Raw genomic sequence first — 24,778 nt, forward strand, 5'->3', positions numbered from 1 at the left:
CCAGCTGGGCTGGGCTCAGCACAGGACCCAGCAGCATGCCCCTTTGTGTCCTATGCCAACTTATGTTGCCCCCATGCCAGGGAGTGGAGTGCAAGGCTATGGAGAAGGCCCTGCCTGTATAACCTGCTTCCTCATCCCTGGCCAGGAACGGATGAGGCTTGAAATCGCTGGGCTCAGCAAGGGAGAGATTTGATGGGCTTTAGCTTAAGCTAGGGGCTCATCGGCTGCTTGCGATGCTGAGCACAGCAAGTCAGCTCCAAGCTGGGCTGTGGTGGGAGGCGGGGTGGGTCCACTCCTGATCCTTGGCCACCTGTCCTTGTCACAGATTGGGTGGCCGGGAGCACCTGATGGCCATAGCCTGCAAAATCCCCCAATTGGCGTGTGGCTGGCACCGGGGCCAGGGCGGGGGCAAACTCGGCACCTGGGGAGCCCAAGGCAGTGGAGAACGGTGCCGCTTAGCACTCCTGGTGGGCGAAGAGGGAGACTGACCGAGGGTGCTGGACCCTCGGGGGCTGATCTAGGGTTCTCCCCATTGCTGAGCACAAAGGAGTGGCTGGGCGGGTGCACCAGCAGCGCACCATGGGTGCTGGCGCCAGTGCAGAGGAGAAACACTCCCGCGAGCTGGAGAAGAAGCTCAAGGAAGATGCAGAGAAGGATGCCAGAACAGTCAAACTGCTGCTTTTGGGTATGTGTTGGGCTATAGAGCCAGCCCCGCCATCCTGAGCCAGATCCCCCCACCATCCTGAGCCAGTCCCCCCTGATCCTGACCAGCCCCTCCAGATTCTGAGCCAGCCCCCGCCCCCGATCCTGAGCCAGCACCCTAATCCTGAGCCAGCCCCTCCAGATTCTGACCAGCTCTCCCAGAGCCTGACCAGTTCCCCCCAATCCTGAGCCAGCCCCCGCATCCTGACCACACCCACACCCCCAGCTCCTGACCATCAAGCCTATGGTACTGGGCCATCCCAGAGGGCTCTGCCCCAATGCTGGCAGGAAGGGCAACTCCCGTGGCATGGCGCTGGGGGAGCCAGCCCAGGGTGGTGCGAGGCAGGCAAGGACAGGTGGCATTGGGCTTCAGTTCAGACTCCCTCAGCATTAAACACACAAGCACAGATGCCCAGCTCCCCGCCCCTGAGCGCTCCCAACGCACCAGCCCAGGTGCTCTGCCTTCCTGGTGGCTTGGCCTGGGGGGACCGTGTGTGACAAACTGACCTGAACCCACCTAGCTCTCTGACATTGACAGACACGGGGCTGGTGCCTTAGAGACACTGTGCTGGGCCCAGCCGAGGTAAATCTACAGCGGCTTCTCCGCCCGTCATGGGGACAGACCCCCGGCTGATAGGACTGCTGTAGCCCTTGCCTTCTCTAGCTGATTTCATGGTGCTGTGCCAGGGGAGGGTCTGGCCTGCTGTCGTTGGCTTTACACCCCGTGGTTCCAGCCCTCTGGGGATGCAATCTAGCCCGGGGAGCCTGGAGGTGGGGTGGGGCATCATTTAACCTGTCTGTGCCTTGGTTTAACCTGCTGACGCACTTTGAGCTCTTAGAGGAGTATCTGAAATGCTGCAATTGCAGAGGACGCTCGGTGGTCACCCTACACTTGTCTGGCCGGGGTGCATCTTTCTCCGGCATCTCAGTCCTCCAACCGTGGCCGTCCAAGAGCAGCAATTGCCGTGGCCTCTAGGCTCAAGCTGTCCCAGAAGCACCCGATAACAGCTGCTGTTCCCACACGGCAAGGTTGGGGCAGAGCCTACGCCTGCCTTCACGCCCGCTCCCTGCTCACAGACTGCTGGGGCACCAGCACTCCCTTCCCCTGTGGCTAGCATCTGCATGGGCCCCTCCACCTGGGCGTGGGTGGCTAAGCTGAGCTGTGGTGCAGATCTCATTAGCCAGAGCCCTGTGTCTGCAGAGAAGCGGATTAGGGCTGTTACCACCCTGCCCCCTGTTCTCAACTCTCCAGCGCGCTTCGCAGCCATGCACTGAGTGCAGTCAGGGGACTGTGGGCCGGGCGGCTGCAGGAGGCAGCCACCATCTCGCCCAACACACCAGCGCTTGAACTGGGGCCCTCCGGCGCTAAAAGCAGGTTCTGGGACTGTACCAGCCTCCGTGGCTTGAGCACACGGGGAGGCGGGGGGCCTGTGACACTTGCAGGCCAGTGGGATCCAGTCCCACCCCAGGGCCCTGCTAGTCCAGCCAATGGGTTGGTCCATCCAACCAGTGCCAGGGAGGGATTTGCAGTAGAACCGGATGGGCACAGAGGATGTCAGGCCATGTGATGCCCATGCCACCCAGTGTGGCTCTCCATCTCCCTTGCCCACTCCCGCTCCGCTGTCACACCCGCCCAGCACCCCACGGCACGGCGACCCAGGTGGCTGCATCGGGCTCCACACTGGGCATGTTCCCTGCCATGACTTTCTTTTCTGTCCCACAGGAGCTGGCGAATCTGGGAAGAGCACGATTGTAAAGCAAATGAAGTAAGTGGGTTCACACCTCACTGATGCCTGCCCGCTCCCCACAGCACCCCCTGCTGGGAGAGACTAGGGCCGGCATAGCTGGGAGCTCCCCCACAGCCAGCGCTCCCTGCCCTGCTTCCCACAGCGCCCCCTGCTGGGAGAGGCTGGGGCCGGAGTAGTAGGGAGCTCCCCCACAGCCAGCATCCCCTGCCCTGCTTCCCACAGCGCCCCCATGCTGGAAGAGGCTGGGACTGGCATAGCTGGGAGGTCCCCCACAGCCAGAGTTCCTGCCCCACTCTGGATGCCTGGTTCTTAGAGACACGATCTCCAGCAGCAGCAGCCTTTACCGACAGTGGCATGCTGCCCCCCACTGATTTCTGCCTTTCCAAGTGATGCCCAGCTGCAATACTCTAGGGTGCAACCTCTGGGGGCTCCCCACTACCCCTCCTCGCCCCTAGGGAATTCTGCCAACCCACTGAACCCACCGCAGTGTGCTGAGACTGCCCCTCAGGCAGCACATGCCACCACAGCATGGCTGCTATACTGTCAAGCTAGCGTTGGGGAAACTCACTGTAGGGAAGCAAGCCAGTGGCAATGTCTCCAGCCCACTGGGTATCCTCTGCGCTTGGCCAGGCATTGCCAGGGAGTGCCCAGCCACGGAGCCCACGGCCTCCCCCAGGATCACCATCAGATCATGTCTCCACCAGGATCATCCACCAGGATGGATACTCCCTGGAAGAGTGCCTGGAGTTCATCTCCATCATCTACAGCAACACCCTGCAGTCCATGCTGGCCATCGTGCGGGCCATGGGCACGCTGAGCATCCAGTATGGAGACTCGGCCCGGCAGGTGAGCGGCTGGGCATAGGAGGGGGATGGGTGGGGTTCTGCACCCCTCTCAGCCACATATAGCGGTTGATGAGCCCCCTATGGCCCCGGACAGCAGAGCTGGGTAGTTTAGCTCGTGCATTTAGATCCAGCGGGTCCAGGTTCAATTCCTGCTGCCGACAGGGCTTTACTTCATAGCATCTGGTGCCTCCCGGTGAGCCCTGGGCCAAGCTGGAGCAGCTGACCCTGCTATGCCCTGTTTCCCCAGGATGATGCCCGTAAGCTGCTTCACTTGGCTGACACCATCGAAGAGGGCACCATGCCCAAGGAGATGTCTGACATCATCGCCCGCCTCTGGAAGGACACAGGCATCCAGGCCTGCTTCGAGCGAGCCTCGGAGTACCAGCTGAACGACTCGGCCGGCTAGTATGAACCTTCCTGTGTAACCTCCTAGGGCAGATGCCGTCCAGGCAGTGCCAGGCTCAGGTGCCCCCGCAGACCTCATCACAGAGGCATTGGCAAGGAAGTGGCCTGCCAGTCCCATGGGAGATGATCTAGGAACTCCCCTGGCTTTGCACTGACCTGAAGGCTGGGAGGAGTTTGGGGGAACGTCAGAACAAGTGGTTTTCATCTTCCCCAGTATGTGAGGGAGAGCGAGAGGGGATTCTCCCCAGTGTCTAGTCCCATTCCTCTGGCACAGGCAGTGGTGCAGCCCTCTGCTGAGCCCCCACAGGCACTGGCACAGGGAGGCCAAGAGGGCGCAAGCTGAGGAGGCATGGCACTACTGGGACTCAGAGCCACCCCAGATGCCAGTGCAGGGCTGGGGGGTAGTGGGGCCAGGGCCCCTCTCCTGGAGAAGCAGAGAAGGGGTGGGAGGCAGGAGGCGGGTTGCAGTCGGGGTGCCCGCAGGAAGGTCTGTAGCTATAGAGTGCCAGCCCTTTGCTGTGTTCATACAACGCCTGATCTCAGCACTGCTGCAATACAAAGAACTAACAGCAGCAGCAGGTGTCTCTAGGCACCAGTCACCCTAGAATCTAGCAGCACATGGGGTCCAGCCAGCTCCCAGGGCCCCTCGTGCTGGGCACCGCCCAGACACCCAACGAGAGCCAGGCCCTGCCCTAGGGAGCCCGCAGCCTGAGGGCGAATGGGTGTCTAAGCTGGAAGCTAGTCGTGGTGCCCACTAGAGGTTTGGTGCAGCTGCTGCCCCCCACTCTGAGCTGGGGCCAATGCTCCTTCAAAGCCACCGAGCGCAGCACTCAAAGAGACCCCAGTCAGCAGGACACAAGTGTGAGGCAGCAACGGGGCTATATCGCTGACCCTCATGAGCCTGCTTGAGCCATCCAGCCAGGGCCACCAGCCAGAAAGGGACCCAGCCTTTGGCTCCAGCCACTCTGGGCCTGGGGAGCATGGAGACCATCCCCTCCCCTCCCCTCCCTGAGATGATGAGAGTTTCAGGCCCTTCCTTTGTGCCTGGGCAGCTACCTGAGCGACCTGGCGCGCCTGGTGGCTCCTGGCTACGTCCCCACAGAGCAGGACGTGCTGCGCTCCAGGGTCAAGACCACTGGCATCATCGAGACCCAGTTCTCCTTCAAGGACCTCAACTTCAGGTAGGGCATGGCATGGGTACAGGGCCCTGCTAACCACAGGCAGCCTGAGGATGGGGGGTCAACAGGGGTCCCAGCAGCCAGCTCCAGGTGTGGGTGCAGAGAGCCACCCCAAGGCTGTGGGACACAGGAGAAGAGAGCGCTGAACTTGGGCAGGACTCTGGGGCCTGGGGCACTGGAGACACAGTCAGGGGGAGGCTGGGATTCGAAGGGTTAAAGCGAGAAGATTTAGGCAGTGGGATGGATGGGAGCAGGCGGGCAGGGCTGGGCACAGGGCCCGGGGCTGGCTGGGCCAACGCTGCTTGTGCAATGCACCGACATGACAGAATGGGGGTGTTGGGGCCCTCAGCTTTCCAGGGCTGTTTTCAGGGATGCCCAGAGAGGGGGGAAAGTGGGGCAATTTGCCCCAGGCCCCACAGGTGCCCCCACGAGAATATAATATTCTATAGTATTGCAACTTTTTTTTTATGGAAGGGGCACCTAAAATTGCTTTGCCCCAGGCCCCCTCAATCCCCTGAGCAGCCCTTACGGTTTTCCATCTCCATCAGCCTCCAGCCCCAGCACCCCCAGGAACTGGCTGAACCCCTTGCTCAGCCCAGGCCCCTGCCCTGGGAGGAGGCTGCTCCCACCCACTGCATCTTTGCACCGTAATCTCACCAGGGCTCGGCCCAGTCTTCATTTGTTAGTGGCTGGCGCCATCTAGTGCTCATGAACCCAGGCCAAGAGCGGTGCCAGCCAGGGCTCTCAGGATCCTGCTGTGCCAGCCAGGCTGCTGTCTGCGGCCTTTCCAATGTGTGCTGAGCAGGGAGTTTAATTCCCCCACCCCACCCCAGTGAGAGCCTCCAATTAGCTCCTGCTCCCCCATTCCAGGAGCTCGCCCGTCTTGTTCTGTGGAGGCTCCTTTCCCTCCTCTCCCCAGTCCCAGCTGGGTGGTCCTGGCCAGCTGCGACAGGAGATGTCATGTGGATTTTGCCCAGGAGCTGGGCAATCTGGGACACATCTATTCTCAGCATTACACTCTCAGACCATTTCCCCTTGGGTGGGCACCACAGCTGGCACTAACCAGCCCTTGGGGGGCATGGACCACAGCTCCCTGGAGGGATCCTTCCAGGTAAGAGTGGTGGCAGCCCTTGCCCAGTGCCAGGCCTGCTCTGTGGCTAACCCAGCACTGTTCACCACATTGGTCCCCGCTGCCGGGGGAGGGTCCATGCCACTGTCTGTGCCCAGATCTCCAACAGTCCCTTACTCAGCATCTGTCACCCAAGCTGTGGCCAGCCCCAAGCTGCGGTCAGCCACACATGGCCAGGCATCCCTGCAGAGATGCCCCCAGTCCAAGCCATAGCAGAGGTTCCCCTGGGAGGTCTCTCCCCCCACGCTAGCAATGCGGCCCATGCCCCATTCAGAGCCTCGCTGCTCAAGGGACCCTCTCCCTGGCCCCAGGATGTTCGACGTAGGTGGCCAGCGCTCCGAGCGGAAGAAGTGGATTCACTGCTTCGAAGGGGTCACCTGCATCATCTTCATCGCTGCCCTCAGTGCCTACGACATGGTCCTGGTGGAGGACGACGAAGTGGTGAGTGGCCCAGCTACCAGGGGGCTGAGGCCCTTGGCTCTTAGCCAGAGGGAGCCAGTTGGGCCCAGGTGCCCGGGGCCAGGCCATGTGCAAGCAGAGCAGCAACCCAAGCACTGGAAGAACTCCAGGGGCCTCAGATCCATGCAGAAGTCCTCCAAGTCCAACGTATCACTGAGCACCTTCAAAAACATCCAGCCAATCAGCTCATGCCCCTGAGACTGGCTAACCAGTCTGATTCTCTGTGCAGGCATGAAGTCCGAGGAGGCAGCCTGGTGGAGCTGTGGTCACAGTGCCGGATGGGGACTTTAGCAAACCTGTGTTTTGGTCCCTGCCCTGCCCGTGGCCTTGGGCAGATGCTCGGTAAAGTGCCATGAGAGCCAGCACTGACAGGTGCTCAGTACCATTCCGCTAGGGTGACCAGATAGCAAGTGTGAAAAATTGGGAGGGGTTAGGGCGTAATAGATGCCTATATAAGGAAAAAAACACCCAAAATCAGGACTGTCCATCTGGTCACCCTATATTCTGCTGATGCCGGAGACTGTGGGGTGGAATGTCCTGCTCTGGGGGTGGAGGTTTAAAATGGGTTTTAACACTGCTGATACAGCTAGAAATAATCTACCTGGAGTGACAGCCAGGGGTGGTGAGTTGTATGGGCCCATGGTTCCCAGGCTCCAGCAATATTCAGGGCCTGGGGGCCCAGCTCCACCAAGGGGCCGGGTTTCTCCCCCGGCCCCACCTGCTGCCCCCACGTCTCCCCTGAGAGTCCCTGTCTCTTCTCTGTGGCTCCATGCTGCCTCCTGCATGAACTTCTGCCACAGGGTCCTAGTGCCGCCCAGCACTGCTGCCAGGACAGACTGACCCTGAGCCTGCCCTTCCCCCTTAGACTCTTTCATTTTCCAGTGCCCCCCACACCCACAGTCACCACTCCTGTCCCCCGCTGGACAAGGGGCAGCCCCACCCCCCACCCCCAGTGAGGCTACAGTGAGGGGCAGCAGTACGCGAAGAGGCACACGTGATGGCAGCCCCACCCCCAGGACCCACCACAGGGGAGACGAGAGGGCATCCTGTACCTGAGAGGGGCTCCAGGAGCACGTGCAGTGACAGTGGTGCGAGCTGAGTGTGGTGCAGGGGGGGAAGTGGGGAGGCCTCGGAACTCGCTACTGCCTGAGGGGAGAGGACTGGGGGGAATCCTCCTCTCTGCCCCTTGCCCCAGGGCAACCTGTCTGTACCCCAAACTCCTCATCCCCAGCCCCACCCCACCCCAGATCCCTCACTCTCACACCCCAACCCTCTGTCCTAGCCCTGAGCCCCCTCCCACACCCCAAACCCCTCATCCACAGCCCTCACCCCAGCACTCCAGCCCTCTGCCTGAGCCCTCCCCACACCCCAAACCCCTCATCTCCAGCCCCACCCCCGAGCCCTCACATTTTTACATTATTTTAAAAAATATTCAGTAACTCCTCACTTAATGTCGTAGTTATGTTCCTGGACAATGCAACTTTAAGTGAAATGAAGTTAAGCAAATCCAATTTCCCCCAAAGAATTAATGTAAATAGGGGGTTAGGTTCCAGGGAATTTTTTTAAAACAATTTAATATTGCACACAGCAATGATGATTGTGAAGCTTGGTGGAGTCAGAGGGTGGGATATGTCCCAGGGAATGCCTTACGGCTAAATCAGGGGTTCTCAACTCAGGGTCGGGACCCCTCAGGTTATTACATGGGGGGTCGCGAGCTGTCAGCCTCCACCCCAAACCCTGCTTTGCCTCCAGCATTTATAATGGTGTTAAATATATAAAAAAGTGTTTTTAATGCATAAGGGGGGTTGCACTCAGAGGCTTGCTGTGTGAAACGGGTCACCAGTACAAAAGTTTGAGACCTCCTGTGCTAATTGATGAACTAGCACTCGGCTGAGCCCTCAGGGGAGTGGGGGGAAGACAGCATGGCAGAGAGAGACAGAGAGACACACCCTGTGTGAGAGAGAGAGAGAGACTTTGAGACAGCAGCTGCTGCCAGCAAGCTCCCTCCATTCTGAGCCCTGTCGTGTCACCCCCTGCTCTGTGGGGAGGGCAGAAACAGGGGAGGGGGACACCCTGAAAACAGCACCCTCCCCCCCCCAGGGAACTTAGGGGAGCTGATGGGGGGCTGTCAGCCCACCCTGGTTCCAAGCTCCCACCACTAGTGGTCTGCTCTTTCTGCAAGCAGGGAAAATCAGGTTCTCAAACAGTGGTCCACAGACCATCAGTGACCCGAGAGCTCCCTTCAGGAGGTCCGCAGATAGTTCCTCCAAGGTGCATTCCTGGGTGGCCACACACGAGAGAATGAAGGGCCCCCACCTAGTGGCTCCTCTAGTTAGGTGCCTGGACCCTGGAGAAGATGCACATGTAAGGTGTGGTGGTGGCCTTGGGGGTATAGGGGGTAGCTGTGAGGGGGCAGTGGTGTGAGAAGAGGGAATGGGGGGAATTTGGGATGTGCAGGTTTACGGAGGCCAGAGAAAGAGGCTCCAGGGCTGCAGCTGCTGGGGAGAGATCCCGGCTCCTTCCCAGCTTCATCTCTGTGGCTGCTGTGGTGGGGGAGAGACACCCCGTCCTTTCCAGCCCGAGCTCAGGGTCTGCCATGGCAGGGGAGGGAGGGCACATCCATCGCATTAGAAAGGTTAAGACTAGTGATATTAAAATATGAGTTGTGTGCTTTTATGTGTAGAATAAAAAAAAGTTTATTATAATTAAGGAGGTTTTTTTATATAGTGCTTTTGTGCAAAGTGCTTTACAACAGTTAGCTAATGGTACAAACAACATTTGGAAAGATCATTAAGTGGTTTGCCAAGACCCTCAGCAATTTTCAAGTGGTCTGTGGGGAAAAAAAAGTTTGAGAGCCACTGCTCTAATTGATTAGCAATGTAACAACAAAACAAAGTTAACTGGGACGACTTTAAGTGAAGAGTTACTGTATATTGGCTTACAAAGCAGGTGGGGGTGGCGGGGTGGGACTTGGACCTGTTCTGGGCACCACCAAAAATTATACAAACCTGCTGCCCCTGATTACAGCAGTTGCCTCCCTGGGCTCACTCCAAACGTCAATAACTGGCGAGTAAGCAGAGATGACAGCCCGTTGGGAGGCAGCATGGCCTGGGGGCGTGGGGAGCACAACTAAGGTAGGCCTACTGAGTGACCCTGTCCACATCACTGTGCTGCTCTGTGCATGATGCTCCTAGGCTCTGTAAAGCATGCTGAGATGTCTGGATAAAAACCTCTCTGTTATTAACAGGAGCTAGTGGGGCTCAGACTCACCAGGCAGCAGGGGCTAGGGATCGCAGGGGAGCAGCAAAGCACACACTTGAAGGCTACAAGGGTTAGCAAGCTAGACAGGGTAGGAGACCCTGCAATCTGTCCTCCAGCAGCCCAGGCCCAGCCGGCCTCCCATTCACACCCTAGACATTCCAGGAGACAAGGCAGGAAATTGATGCTTGAATGCAACTAAAAGCCCCGTTTGGCCCTTTGCTCCTCCCCAGAACCGGATGCATGAGAGCCTTCATCTCTTCAATAGCATCTGCAACCACCGCTACTTCGCCATCACCTCCATTGTCCTCTTCCTCAACAAGAAGGACGTCTTCCTGGAGAAGATCAGGAAGGCCCACCTCAGCATCTGCTTCCCCGATTATGACGGTAAGTGCCCAGCCTGCTGCAGGCCCTCTGCTGCGCGTCCTGTGTGGGGTGGGGTGGGGGGAACTGGGTTTTGATTCACAAATCGAAGACCTGAGAAAGCCTGGCTCTAAACACCAGCAACCAGCGTGTAGATTCGTTATGCACATGGTGGCTCATGGGGGACCAGCTGCAGGGCACAGCTCAGAAGCCAAGTGCCAGATCAGACACTTACACTAAACACACCCACTGGTTAGCTATATGGCAGCATGTACCTGTGCTTCCATCGCTGGCCCTGAGATATCCCTACTGCTCCGTGCAAAGGATGATTCCTCTGCAAGGTCAGCGCCCCACTCTCCTGGCTTGCAGAAGTTGGGGATTAGTTTCTATGCTGTTGACAGCTAGTATTGATGTTCATGGAGCTTTTTATTTTTAAAGATTGTTTATCAACTTACATTTCCTCAGTTCTGCACAATCTGGGAGTTTTCAGTAGTTTTAACTTTTCTCTCAGTTTAAATATTCACACTCGTGGGAGATTGGGGGTGGGGAGGAGAGACAATAATTATTTAGTGCCGGCAGACCCTGAGATTCAGTTGAAGCTGTGTAAGTCATCACTGCACCATTGTCACCATCACCCGGCCAGCCATCGAAAACAGATCTACTTAAATGGTCAAATCAGGCCTGGCTTTACTGTTCAGGTGTTAGACCTTGTCCAGTTTCAGTCCATCCCCAGTGCTGGCTGGGCCCCAAGATGGTCTCACGCAGCAGTTTTTGTCCCTTGCCAATCTGGATGTGCCTAGCCTTCCCGCTGGAACTAGGTTTTCATGGGTTTGGGCATGCAGGTGAAATCGACATTTAGCGACATTCACCAATACAAATTGAATCCTGCCAAACCTGCTCAGAACTCAGCATCTCTTCCCTGATGCTGGACCCCAGCTTGGTGTGGGTGGAGCTGGTCAGGCAAGTTAGAAGAGTCCTCTGCTGTAGTAGGGTGTGAAAGGAGGGGGCCCAATGTGTGTGTGGGGGTCTCTCCCTCTTGTTCCCTAACAGCTAGAGCCATACAGGGATTTGGGCACCTTGATGCCAGTTTAGATTCACTGCCTTTAAGGCCAGAAGGGACCATTGTGATCATCTAGTCTGACCTCCTGCATATTGCAGGCCACAGAACCTCACCCACCCACTCCTGTAACATACCCCTAATGTCTGGCTGAGATACTGAGGTCCTCAAACGTTACAGAGAATTCACCATTTACACTAGTATAAACCTGCAAGTGACTCATGCCCCATGTTGCAGAAGGTGAAAATCCCCCAGGGTCTTTGCCAGTCTGACACAGGGGAAAATTCCTTCCTGACCCCAGATACAGCGATCAGTTAGACCCTGAGCATGTGGGCAAGACTCACCAGCCAGCACCCAGGAAAGAATTCTCTGTAGTAACTCAGATTCCACCCCATCTAACATCCCATCACTGGCCCTTGGAGTTAGTTGCTAATGGCTGTTGTGGATCGACCACATGCCATTGTACTTCATCAAACCATCATCATCCCTCAGCAACCTCAGCATATCGTCCCTTCCATAATCTTCTCATGCTCAATTTTGACATCAGTTAGGCTTTTTGCCCTCACTGCTTCCCTTGGGAGGCTGCTCCAGCACTTCACTCTGCTGGTTAGAAACCTTTGTGTAATTTAAAGCCTAAATTTGTTCATGGACAGTTTACATCATCGATTTGTTCTTGTGTCCACATTTGCACTTAACGTAAATAACCCCTCTCCCTCCCTGGTATTTATCCCTCTGAGGTATTTAGAGAGAGCAATCGTATCTTCCTCGGCCATCGTTCAGTTAGGCTAAACAAGCCAAGCTCTTTGAGTCTCTTCTCATATGACAGGTTTTCCATTCCTCGGATCATCCTAGTAGCCCTTCTCTACTTCTGTTCCAGTTTCAGTTCATCCTTCTTAAACATGAGAGACCAGAATTGCACAGTGTCCCAGATGAAGTCTCACCGGTGCCTTGTATAATGGCACTAACACTTCCCTGTCTCTGCTGCAAATACCTCACCTGGTGCATCCTAGGACCACGTTAGCCTTTTCACAGATGCATCACATTGACAGCTCATAGTCATTCCATGACCAGCCAATACACCCAGGTCTTTCTCCTCCTTTGTCACTTCTAAGTGATACATCCCCATCTTATAGCACAAATTCAATGCTGCCTAAGTCCGTTTGGGTACATTCAGCTGCTGTCAACTCTCCAGGTGCCTGAGTTTCCACCATTAAAGTCCCCATGGTGCCTAGTGGTGTCTGTGGGTGAGCATGCACAGGGCTGCTTCGGCAGAGTGGGATGTGGGGTGGCCTAGTGGTTGATGCAGGAGTAAGTGGTCAGGAACTGAAGCCAAGGGCCAGAGCTGGGTTCCCTGGGGTGAGGTGGGGAAGGGGGCCATGGCAGCTGTGGACGAATGCTTTGAGCAGCCAGTGCCCTGCTGCTGGGCTTGAGCGCAGGTCTGCTGATCATCCGAGCAGGACCCACCATGCTCATCAGACAGCCAGGGGGTGAAGCCAGCAGCTAAACAGGTGAGCTGCAGGTTCTCACACCTCCATGATGTCCCTGAGCCTTCTGGAGCCCTCGCTCACCAGGGCCCTCCCCCGAATTCTTGACCCAGATGTCGCCCAGCCTGGCAGGTCAGCCTACGGCACCCAACCTGGGTGGGGTCGTGACCCTAACTTTCACCAAGGCCACTACAGAGAAGAGGAGCTGCCCTACTGCCCAGGCTTTAGGGTGTGGGGGGCCTGCTGCCTAGTGGTTGAATTATGGGAGCCTCACTAGAACTGCCCAGGTTATGCCCCTAACTCCAGAAGAGGGCTCCCAGCTGAAGATTCTGATGGGGCTGAGGACCAAGTCCCTTTGAGGGTCTGGGGTTAGCTTCCCTCCTCCCCCTGGGGTGATCAGATGTCCCGATTTTATAGGGACAGTCCCAATCTTCAGGCTTTTTCTTATACGGGGACCTATTACCCCCCACCCCCACCCCCAGTATTTCCTACTGGTTAGCAGCTCCACACACTGGCCAGGGGGGCCCAGCGCAGGCCTGTAAATGCAGGTATCTGAAAGCCTTGCAGCGCTAAGTCCTCAAATTCCCTGGCCTGGGGATCCCTTTTGGGAGAGCCCCAGAGGGAAGCATTGGGGACAGGTGAGCAGGGAGGCTGGGGATGGGGACTCCAAGGTCTCTCTCTTGCTGAGCAACCCAGTGAGCGAAGAGCTCAGAGCCCAGTGCCTTGGGACAGCACTGCCCTGTCTGGCAGTGTGGCCCCCCTCTCACAGGACAGGGCTCTGGCTACCCTGCTCGGAGGGGCACGTGAGCAGGCATTTCCCAAAGGCAGGTGCTGCACAGCTGGGGAGGAGATGCTGGGGTCCAGATTCACAGAGGCTCTCACGTGCCAAACTCCCAGGGAACTCACTGGAGAGGGATGAATCTGGCCCGTGCTCTGCACACCCAGCAAAGGAGGAACCTGGGTGAAAAGCCAACTCAGCTGAGCTATGGAGCTGGGACCAGCCCCTCTCTTGGAATCCCCCCTTATCCTGGGGCAGGGGCAGTGCTTCCCTCCGGCCCCATGCAATCTGCAGACCCACCATTAGTGCCAGGCTCCTGCGTGGGAACATTCTGCGATGGGCAGCAGAGGGCAGCTTCCGTCCAACCCTCCAGCCCGGGGACACCCACGGCCGTGCGGCTGTGTCCAGCATGCCACATGGCAGCAACTTAGAGACAACCCCCAGACCTCTGCTACCCACTGCATCGCCCATCATACTCCCAAGCCCCTACCCCCACAGAAGAGCCTTAATTCTGCCTCAGTCCTGGCCCTGCCGCCCATACCCAAGCCACGTGGCCAGCCAGTGCCCCCGTGCCAGCTGTCTCCCCTCAACACCAGGTGACAGAGCCAGATGTCCTGCCGCTGCCAACTCTCAGGGCATCTCTGCCAGTCCTGTGTGGCAGGTGTTTGCAGGAGCTGATCACGCTGGTGAGATTCTTTGCCCACACTAGGAGTGGCCATGGCCAGCTGGAGCAAAGCTGCGGGCTGCCCTCAGTGAGGGGTCAGTGGCCAGGAGGCCAGTCCTAGCAGAGCACCACTGTCCACCAGTGGTTCTGGTTCCTTGCATTTACACAGGAGGAGGTGCCAGCCCAAGTGGCGCCTCAACTGGGGAGGGCACGGAGATGGAAGAAAGTCCCTCCTGGGGGGCAGCTCGGCCCTGCTGTTTAAGCTGGCCTGGATATTTGAGTGGGTGGGGAAGAGGGAGATCTGAGACATGCATTTGGAGCAGACTGTAGAGGAGAAAAGGGAGCAAATGGAGTGAATGGGGTGATGAAGCTTTGAGGGATCTCAGCAGCAGGGCCCCCGTAATGGCCTAGGGTGTCTGGCTCCTTGGGCCAGTGGCCCTCACAGCAGGTTGGGACGGGGGGCAAGGAGTTGCTAGCAGGCTGTAGGGTGTCCGTGCCTCCATGCAGGGCTCAGAGCCAGTTAAGCGGCTGAGCCACCCCCTGACTCTGTCCTGGCACCGGTACCTCCGCAGGACCAAACACGTTCGAGGATGCAGGCGCCTACATCAAGGTCCAGTTCCTGGAGCTCAACATGCGCCGGGACGTAAAGGAGATCTACTCGCACCTGACCTGTGCCACTGACACTGAGAATGTCAAGTTCGTCTTTGACGCCGTCACCGACATCATCATCAAAGAGAACCTCAAGGACTGTGGCCTCTTCTGAGTCCCCAATGCCCCCCCCCAATCACCAGCACGACACCCACGGCCACAGCCCCGCCATCACCGGCCTCCAGTACCACGTCTGCACTTCCCAATATGTACCACATCCACATCCCCCCGGCCCCGGTACCACGGCTGTGGCAACCCGTCACCCCACTGGTATCACGGCCGCAGCTCCCCATCCAAATCCCCCCATTACCCCCTAGTACCACAGCTGCCGCTCCCCCCATCCCCTTTTATTAATAAAGAGATGTAGCCTCAGCCTCTCTGTTCATTCCCCGGTGCTGAGGGTTCTGGATCCCTGGCATGGAACAAACCAGTCTTGGGGCCTCTGCAAGCCTCTCTGCTCAACAGAGAGCACAGGCCCTGCGAGCGCAGCTCCCCGGGGCTGGGACAAAGCTCACAGCTGCTTTCCATGGGGCTTCCCTCTCCAAACGGGCCCCTAAACTCCCTTTTGCTGGGGACGGAGCCAATCAAAGCAGCACAAATGGGGGGGGGGTTTCTTTCTACATTTTATTATTTCAAACCATGTGAACAATTTGGTAAAACATCCTGTGATAAAAGCTAGGCTGCGTCCGTCGCTGGCTAAGGCCCCGAGCAGCTTGTCGGGGCCCGCTTACATACAGCAGTGTTTCCTCAACCGACGCTACAGTTAGAGCTAAGAAACTACATTTAAAACAGAGTTGACAGTAGAGCAACCTCATGAGCAATCCCTGCCCACTGGGGCAGGGGAGGAGAAGGAACGGGAAAGAAGCGGATGTGATCACCACCGCTTAGTCCTTCGCTGGCGTCTTAGCCCTTAGAAACCTAGTTCTGCCGGTGGGAAAAGATGTGGCTCGAGGTTCTGGGCCAAGTTCTCCACACGCTGGGAACAAAGTCCAGCCTGGAGATCCGGAGGGGAGATTTTATATGAACCCAATTCTAACACAACTCACGTTGGAGCAAACTACGGAACAGATGTAAATGTACTAACACCCCTCAAGGCACAATTTTTATTTTTATTTTTTTAAACTATAGAAGATTTTGTGAGGACAACTTGACCATTTAGTACTGGACTTTGTTAAATAGTTTTTAAAAAATATCTCATTTAAAAAGCAATGTAAAATATGATTTTCTGTTTTGTTTTTAAAGGAATGTTGATTTTTTTTCTTGCTGGTCTGTGCAAATCACAGGAGTCTAAGGGACTCGCTGGAGCCCCTCCCAGTGAAAGAGCAATGGTTCAAATGTAAACATTTGGAAAGTGATTTCTTAAGTGAGGACAGTCGGGAGCAATTCCAACCGGAGTTTTAAAAAAAAAACAATTAAAAATGTGGGTTTTCCGCACCCCCAAAATAATCTTTTTTTGTTTTGTTTTGAAGCTGCTGCACTTTAGTTTAACCGGATGAAAATGTCCCCATCTGCATCCACTGATCTGTGTGACCTATAAGTCCTTGTGGGGGTGGACAGGGGGGAGAAATACCAAGCAGGTTCCGATAGAAACACGGCCTGCAGCAGGCAGTTGGGGGACCCAGATGGGACCTGCCTTCATGTTATGATCATTAACCGAAGTCTTTTATTAGAAGGGAAAAAAAGAAAACAAAAACCCAAGAAGCAGAAGTTGTTAAATGGTGCAGTCCTTCCTTCGTCGGCGACAGCCTCTTCTCTGGTACATGCAGTTCAAGTAATCCTAGAAGAGAGATGCACCCAGGAGTTATGCTGGTGCGTGGCTGTGGCTGATCACCACGTTACCTTCCGGCACTCGGGCTGGTGGGATTCTCCAGGCTTAACAGGAGGGTCTGGAGTATGGAGAGACCAGACTGAGGACAGACATGTGCAAACTCGTGGGGGGCCAAATGCTGACTGGCCCATGGGCAGAACTTCAGCCCTGTTGCAGCCCCCAATGGGACTGTGGGGGAGAAGCAGAGAGATAAGGAAGGGGAGACACAAGGCAGTTCCTTTGGTGCCCATTTAATGCTATGCCCCTGGGTGGGTCATCAGCCATGGGGATTGAATTAGAGTCCTCTGGATCTGAACACCTGCAGCTCTGGCAGACAAGGCTGCAGCAGGCTCAGCAACGTGTGTGTGTGTGGCCCCATTGCCACAGGAGGCGCAGGGCCCGGGTTCCACCTGCCTGCCGGGACCATCAGGAATGGCAGCACGTAGGGCGCCTGGCACACAGTGCCCTGGACATGCCTTCAAACACAGCCCCTGGGGGAGCAACCTCCCACCAGGGGGAAACCGGCATCGCCGGGATGAGGGCAGTGAGACTGAGTATGGGGCGGAGGCACCGGCTACCAGATCCAGGACACAGCTTCCAAATCGCTGCTGGAGTCCCTCCCCCAGGGGCTACAGGTGAATCCCCGGCTCCCCAGAGCCCGGCCGCCTTGGCTCGGCCCGTTTGCACGGAGACGGGCAGCTAAGCAGCGTCCCCTGGCACAGCTGGCTTTGTAAAGCCACACTGAGTGTGAGCCACCCTGGGAAAGGGAGCTGGCTGGATCCCGGCTGGAGCCGCCCTTCTCATGGCGTCTCAGGCTGGTTAGAGAACACGGGCACCGCTGGGCCCTGTGCCTGGCCTCAGGCATGTCTGTAACGCTGGACGTGGGCGCTGCAAGGGTAAGAGCCCCCTCGCCCCCACTGGCCTTTCCAGGGAGGGCCCAATGCCTGGGCCTGCTGCAACCTGTACCACCTAGAGCCAGTCCTCTGCTCCCCCAACCCACGGCCACCCCCAGGCTCCCCACCACAGAGCAGCAGGGTAACTGGAGGTGATGGCTGGAGGCCAGGTGCGTTGGATTTCACAATGACTGGGCTTCAGTCTGCCACACATGGGACAGGATCACTATGCAAAGTAGAGAGGCTGCATTCTCCATCCCCCCAGGACCTGCAGGCCCCGACACATGGGTCTGCTGGCCCCCATTCTGCTCCCCACAAGCCTGCAGGCCCCCCTCTTCATGGGCCTACAGCTCCCTTCCCCCAGCAGCAGCCCACAGAGCGAGGTTCTGGGAAACATTGCCCTGACCTATACTTTGCCTGCCTTGTACATTACTGAGAGGCGCCCCCATGGGCTGATCCATGCAGTGGGGCTGCCCCGCACCACAGCTCAGTAGGGCTGCTTGAGAAGGAGGAAGGGCCCCATTTGCTCATGCACCCAGGGCTGACGGGGACATGGAGAGAGAAGGAACCTGGCTGCACAGCCAGCCCCCGAGCTCTCCAGCCTGGCCTCCTCCAGCCCGGGCATCAGTGCCTCTTCTCCACAGGCTGTCCCTGGGCACCAACCTTTCCTCCCCCATCCCTCAGGGCCTCTATGGCGGAGCCCTGACTGGACACTGGGGCCTCCCCGGCCAGCCTCACCTTCCCCTATTCCACAGCAGGTGCCGATCCGCCGTTAGAAGAGCCCGCAGTCCTTCAGGTTGTTTTTGATGATGACGTCGGTGACAGCGTCGAAGACGAACTGCACGTTCTTGGTGTCGGTGGCGCAGGTGAAATGTGTGTATATCTCCTTGGTGTCCTTCCGCTTGTTCAGGTCCTCAAACTTGCTCTGGATGTAGCCAGCCGCCTCATCGTACTTATTGGCCCCTGAAGAGGAGGAGGAGGAGGAGGAGATGAGCCACCTGCATACAGGGCACAATGCTAAGAAAAGCCCCCATGAGCGCTGATCCTGGGCTGGTCTCTTCCCCTGGCAGTTCCTCGGTTTCCCCAGGCAGAAAGTGAAATCCTGACTTGGTATCTGAGCTGGGTGCGTGCCACAGGCACAGTCACACTTTACACCACAGGGATGTTTGCAAGCAGCCTACAGAGGGTTAATGAACAACAAACACTTTAATAAATGGCTATTTGATTGCTAGAGAGTGCATAGGTTGCTTATAACCATGGCTTATAGCCATCCAACACATGCCCCAGTCTTTATTCACTAACCTTTCATCACCAGCCCTTTCTAGAAAGCATGACCCCAAAAACTAAGCCTCGTCCATGCGTTTCTCCTGGCCAGTGTAAATGTGGAGCTTCTCAGCCATATAGGCGCCCCAGCCTTGGTTGAATCCTGTTACTCTCTTGGCTTCAGGGAGATCTTGAGGCAATGAGTTCCACAGGTTAAATATACACAAGGTGAAAAAGTACCCTCAGCAGTATTCAATGTGTTTCCTTTCAATGTCCCCAACTGTCCCCATGAGCAGAACCACACCACTGACCATCCATGCACTTGTGCACCTTGTCAGTCATGTCCCCCCTTACTCATCTCTGACCCCGTCTCTCCACACCTCCTTGCTGTCTCTTTGTCTTCTGTGCACCATGGTAGAAATGGGGTGAAGAGAGCTGGGCCTGGGGTACCAGGAATTCTTCCTCCATTAGTCTGTCTAAGAGGCATCTCACACTACATTGTATTTACCTCCCGATCTGTGCAGAAGAGTTGTGCTATTATCCCCAGTGTACAGATGGGCAAACTGAGATACAGATAGGGGACAAGGGAATTGAACCAGAGTCCCCCGTTTGTGCCGAGTCCCAAGTTTGTGCCGTAACCATTGGCCCAGTATCACAGTCTCCAACTTGGTTAAAATGACCCCAATTTAAGCAGTTCTGTTGACTGCAGTTGTACCCTGGCCTGGGCGCAAAGGGGCCTGGAACAACCCATGAGAATGGCTCCAAGTAACCAAGAACCCAGCCACACATCCGAGCAGTTTGAGCAATTCCTCCCACATGGGTCCCCCTGTGGCCAGCAGCGCTGGGTGCACCCACAAGTGCTGCTGAGCTCTGCCCAGCCTACAGCCCTTGCTACTTTACAGCAGGGGCTATTCAGTTTCATTTCCAGGCTCAGAGGCAGCTCAGTGCTCCCATGCTGGGGCTGCAAATGTGTCAGTGGAGCAACAGACAAGGTGGGTGAGAATCTCTTTTACTGGCCCAACCTCTGTTGGTGGAAGAGCCCTGCTTTCGAGCCCCAAAGCCAGAGCTGAACCCTGAGGGGCTGAGGTCACGGCCCAAGATGGTGTGCTGCTTGCCCAAATGCCCCCCACCCCAAGACTAATGCCCATGCAGGCCAATCCACGCAGAGAGCCCAGCTCCAGATTCACCCCTTGGGATGGCTCCTGACCTCCCCGTGCTGCATAGGCAGGGGAGGAGACAGGCAGTGGGTTTTACGGCCAGCCGGCAGGGCGGGTTATCACTCTGTAAAAAGCGATGGCAGAGGGGTACCACGTAAGGCCCAAAGCGTGCAGTGCTCACTGGAGCAGCCCTGCCCCCTTGGCCCCGCCTTCTGGCATCTCTGGTAAGCAGATGCTGCCCAGACATTGGGGCGGTGCCCTCCTCGCAGGGGGAAATAGGGGGCAAGAGGATCGGAAAGACGAAGTTGTGCCTCTCACAATAACGTGCCCACAACATAGCACCTGCATCCAGGATTCAGCTCCCAGCACGCACAGCTGGGGACAGGGGTGTTCCCTCTGCCCCAAGATCCTCTGTCCATACCCCACACATTGCTTGGGGGTTTCCCCCATTCAGACCCCGCCTCTTGGAAGGGGCTCATTAACAGGAGGGCTCCCTCCACTCCTGCGTTAATACCAGCCACACTCAGGGGAGAGGGATGCCCCCAGAGAACGCTCCCAGTCGAGCTCTATGCAGCGTTAGTGCCCCAGTGCGACACCTGGCCCTGGACGCTGGCTAGTGGCTGGCGAAGTTCAGAGCCAGGCCACAAGTCCCACGCAAAGGAGACGCTTCCACTGGCTCCAAAAGCCACCCAGTCACTAGGGGATTTGAATGCAACTGAACCAATCACACCTGTTCTGGATCAAGACTAGTCCGGGGCACGGAGGGGGCTCCAATAATTGCTGATCTGAGGAGACTCCCAGCCATAGCACCACTGAGATGCTGTTGTACCCACAGCTCGTTTCTCACCCCACATGCTGCCACAGTTGCTTACAAACAGCTTTAACTCCCAGCATCCAGTGAGCAGCTCCCTCTGCTGGAGGAGGCAGATTTCCCACACATGGGACAGTGCGAGTCAGCCCTTCATTCTGGCTGGGCCACAGCCCCAGCACCGCCAGCTCTCACAAGGAGTCATGCCATTGTACTAGATCGCAGCTTCCTTAAAAAGAGGTGTCTTGCCCTCCCAGCTGCAGAGAAAAGCTTCACAAGAGTGACCCGAATGAGCCTGACAGCTCAGACATCAGAATCAAAGAAACAGAACTTAACAGCTGTTGGGCTTTAGATGCTCAGGAGTTTTAAGCCCCACTCATGATTTCTTGGGGTCAGACCCAATGTTTGAATCTTTGGGTCGGTGATGCTGTGGCCCGGGATCTCGCTCCACGACAATGCAGCGAGCGCCGTGGGTGAGGGAACGTGGAGAAGGACGGCATCTGACATGGAGAACCTTCCCCACCCACCCTGGAGGATTGACTGGGTCTGTTAAGCCACCTGCAGAACTAGGTACGAGGGAAGCGCCTGTTTGTCATGCGCATTTGGATGGGCCCCTCTGCACCACTGCTCCAAGTTGGATGCATTTCAGTGCGGATGGCCACCCATTTACAAGTGACAAACCCATGTGATCAGCTCCACCTAGAACACGCTGGCTAGGATACACACACTACGACACGTATACCCCACAGGGCCGAATGTGTTACTGCCCCTCTGCCTAACCCCCAGAAGATGGCACCTGGCACAGAACCACCTGGGGACTCAGCCATTTAGCTCAAGCTGTAGCAGCTCCTGCTCTTAGCTCTGATAGTGCCCAGTTCTATCCCTGGTATGTAGGCCAAGATTGTGGCTGATTGACAAACCTTTGGACACGCCCAAATTCTCTTCTGGGACTCACCAGTGATATGGGATAAGGGATCCTGGCAGCCCACAATAACAGTGCATGGAAGCGCTGCATGAAGACAATGTGTGGGCTGCTGCCCTCGGGGAAAGTATTATCCATGTCTATGGCTGGAGAATCAGAGCAATATTGGGCTGCGAGGGCCCTACAGAGGCCATCTACTCCAGCCCTCTGTGCTAAGGCAGGACCAAGTCACCCTAAACCAGCCCTGACAGGGGTTTGTGCAACCCAGTCTTACAAGCCCCCAATGACGGGGATCCCATAGCCCCCCTTGGAGGCCTATTCCAGGGCTTTACTCCCCTGAGAGTTAGAAAGTGTTGGCTAACATCTAACCTCCATCTCCCTTACTGCCGATTACTTGCATTGCTGCCTGTCCTCCCTTCAGTGGACGTGGAGAACAATTGATTCCCATCCTCTTTAAAACAGCCCTTCACGAATCCCAGGCTGTCACCCCAAAGCACCCTACCAAGCCAACCTAGCCCGCTGCCAGGAGACGTTGCTATTCCATTTGACTGGGTCCTTATACCACCCACAGCATTGTACACAGACTGAAGAGGGGGAGAGAGGGAGCAGCATGGCTTGAAAGATGACTGCTTGTGCCTGACCGCTGATGACTCCAGCTGGCACTGGCTCGGGTGATGCCATGGTACAGCCTGCCGAATGCGCCCTACTTTGAGAATCCCTGCCCAGTCTGCACTCCCTGATTCGTCAGGGCACTCACAAGTAGCAGACTGAGGTGGCAGCTTAGATTGGTGGCCAATTGGGGGAAATGCCCAGTATTGGCTAAGGACTAGCAGGCCAGGTGCACGGCTAGGGGATAAGACCAGAGAGTGCTACCCCCAGCATGGCACAGTGATGCACTCGGCCTGCCCATGGCGCTTGTTTGTAATAGGGGCACGGGCTGCGTTGGCTCTTCTATATTCCCCAGAAGCCCCATCGAGGTAACCTGCGACCTGAAAGACAGCAGTAACCGGACTAACTCCCACATCTGCTCACTTTTTGCAGGGCTGGCAGCGCTGCGTCAGAGCACACAAAATGACAGGAAAACTGGCCGTTCCAAAGTTACTTGGGCTGGGACTGAGAACAGCTGTGCTGCAAAAGGGACAGTGACATGCACATGGTGTTAAAAATCCAACATATTTTCCCCTCGATCACATGATTTCCCTTCCCCCATGTACCCATTTTTCAGAAAGCCCCAGAGCTTGACGTTTACGGCTATTACCCTTCAGAATGTCACTTCTCTGTCAGACTGACGCACTGCTGGGCTGTTCCAGGTGGGATGGGGTACCAGGCCCTATGCCCTGATTGTTCACACAGCATCACTTGAGAGGAGTAGGTTCCCCAGGCCCCAGTTTGTTACTGTAGGGTTGCTACAGCCCAGCAGGCTGCTTCAACCCTGGCTGCAGGGCATGCCCATGCTGGCTTGCTATGGCAGGATTGCTGCTGGGTTTGAGAGGAGCTGCATGGCAGTGGTTTGTTATGGTGGCATGGGGCACAGGAAGGGGTTGTTGTAGGGTTGCCAGGGGCAGCTTCAATTAGTTTGGGTTTTTTTCAAGAAAAGGCTGGTGGAATTTTAGGCCCGCCCAGCTCACAAGCGAAGAGAAGGGAGGCTGGGCCAGAGCTTAGAACACTAGCCTAGAATAGAGAGACCTGGTTCAATCCCCCCCTCCCACAGACTCAGGGTGCGAACTTGACCCTGCCACTCACCACACAGGCCCTCGCCTGTACAACAGGGCGACAGCCCTGCCCTGCCACCTGGGACATGTGAGGATCACAGTGAAGACAGTGAGGTGCCCAGATACTACAGACAGGTAAGTGCCTACAGAAAAGTCAACACTGCGAAAAAAGATGGGTTCTTAACTTGAGTTAGGTCACTCAGGTCAGGGTCCATCCACTCTGCAGCGGAGAGAGAGCCTCTGATCCCTGGGAGACAGACTCACACTAACCGGGCATAAGCCTGTCTCCCCAGTCTGGGAGGTGCACTCACAGCTGCAGTGTAGACAGACCTCTAGGACAGGCAGACAGCGTCCCTTCTAGGTCAAAGCTGCTTAGCCCCCGCTGGGCCTGGGCACCTGGCAGTTGGGGTGGAGACCCAGACAGCCCCATACGGAGCCTGAACACTGCGTTCTCCTCACAACCAGAGCAGCTCCGAAGGCTGGAACTGGCCAGTCACAGGTATTTCACCCCCTAACCCAGAAGGAAGCAGATTTGTCCACCGGTTCCCTTCTGTATAGAGGGCTGTCACAATGCACACAGCTGCCAGTAACCCCAGGAGAGAGCAGCTCAGCCACCATGCCAACGTGCTGCTGCCCTATACAGACCCTCCCCTGCTGGAGACTCCACTGAGCCCAGCACAGGAGCCTCACTAGAAGGAGCCAGACACAAGCTTACTGGCCTGGAAGCTTATCAGCAGGGACTGAGTACGTCTGTAGCTCGCTGTTTCCTGTCCTCCTGACCCAGCGTGCCTCTGGCACTTCCTCTGTACAGAACAAGCATCACGGGGAGACTCTCTCAGGTTTTCAGTCGCACAGTGAGGGCCCTATGATAATTTGCCACTGCTGCTAGGAGGTGCTGATAAAACAACACAGACTAAATGGAGCCTGCATGCTGCTGTGCTCACCTTCTCTTCCCCGCCTCTCTGGGGCCCTGGCTGCCCTGGAATCAAACCCCAGAACAGGAGTACTCGTGGTACCTTAGAGACTAATACATTTATCTGAGCATAAGCTTTCGTGGGCTACAGCCCACTTCATCAGATGCATAGACTGGATGAAGTGGGCTGTAGCCCATGAAAGCTTATGCTCAAATAAATGTGTTAGTCTCTGAGGTGCCACAAGGACTCCTTGTTCCTTTTGCGGATACAGACTAACACGGTTGCTACTCTGAAAACTGACCAAGGAGAGTTAACTGGTTTCTCAATGACAGTCTGTGTTTGTACCGTGCCTGGCACAGCGTGGTCCTGTCTGGCACAGAGGTCCCAGGTGCTACCAGCTGGCACTGCTGCCCTTCAATAGACATGTGATGCAGTAGGGACTGTCTGTGTGGGGAGTGGGAGAGCAGGGGAGGACTTTAGGGGATGGACGATGCCAGAGCCTGTAACCTGAGCTAGGTAAGGGAGGGGAAAGGTCAACACCTTTACCCGGGAAGGGGACAAAAGAAGGGAGTGGCAGGAGGGAA

At 56.5% G+C, this 24,778-nt stretch overlaps 2 protein-coding genes across 2 annotated transcripts in view; one reads left to right on the plus strand and one right to left on the minus strand.

The window, feature by feature from the left end:
- Positions 1–579: 579 nt before the first annotated feature.
- On the plus strand, positions 580–14,833 carry GNAT1 (G protein subunit alpha transducin 1). The gene is made up of 8 exons (XM_030569061.1): positions 580–685; positions 2,426–2,468; positions 3,155–3,296; positions 3,543–3,700; positions 4,753–4,881; positions 6,319–6,448; positions 9,958–10,111; positions 14,643–14,833. The coding sequence occupies exons 1-8, from the start codon at positions 580–582 to the stop codon at positions 14,831–14,833; spliced, it is 1,053 nt and encodes a 350-aa protein (XP_030424921.1).
- Positions 14,834–15,321: 488 nt separating this feature from the next.
- Positions 15,322–24,778, minus strand: part of GNAI2 (G protein subunit alpha i2) — a 223,662-nt gene continuing 214,205 nt past the window's right edge. Inside the window, exons 8-9 of the mRNA XM_030568270.1 lie at positions 18,157–18,381; positions 15,322–16,495 (exon numbers count right to left, since the gene is read on the minus strand). Of these exons, the coding sequence (XP_030424130.1) occupies positions 18,191–18,381 (191 nt within the window). The 3' untranslated portion in view covers positions 15,322–16,495; positions 18,157–18,190. The remainder of the gene's footprint in view (positions 16,496–18,156; positions 18,382–24,778) is intronic.

The sequence above is a fragment of the Gopherus evgoodei genome, chromosome 7 (assembly GCF_007399415.2).
Source record: "Gopherus evgoodei ecotype Sinaloan lineage chromosome 7, rGopEvg1_v1.p, whole genome shotgun sequence".
NCBI lineage: Eukaryota > Metazoa > Chordata > Testudines > Testudinidae > Gopherus > Gopherus evgoodei.

What these genes read in the sequence shown, in the direction of transcription:
- GNAT1 (XM_030569061.1), top strand. Translation starts at nt 580, where the DNA reads ATGGGTGCTGGCGCCAGTGCAGAGGAGAAACACTCCCGCGAGCTGGAG. An exon ending in ATGGAGACTCGGCCCGGCAG is followed by an intron (nt 3,297 to 3,542) that starts GTGAGCGGCTGG and finishes CTGTTTCCCCAG; the next exon opens with GATGATGCCCGTAAGCTGCT. An exon ending in TGGTGGAGGACGACGAAGTG is followed by an intron (nt 6,449 to 9,957) that starts GTGAGTGGCCCA and finishes GCTCCTCCCCAG; the next exon opens with AACCGGATGCATGAGAGCCT.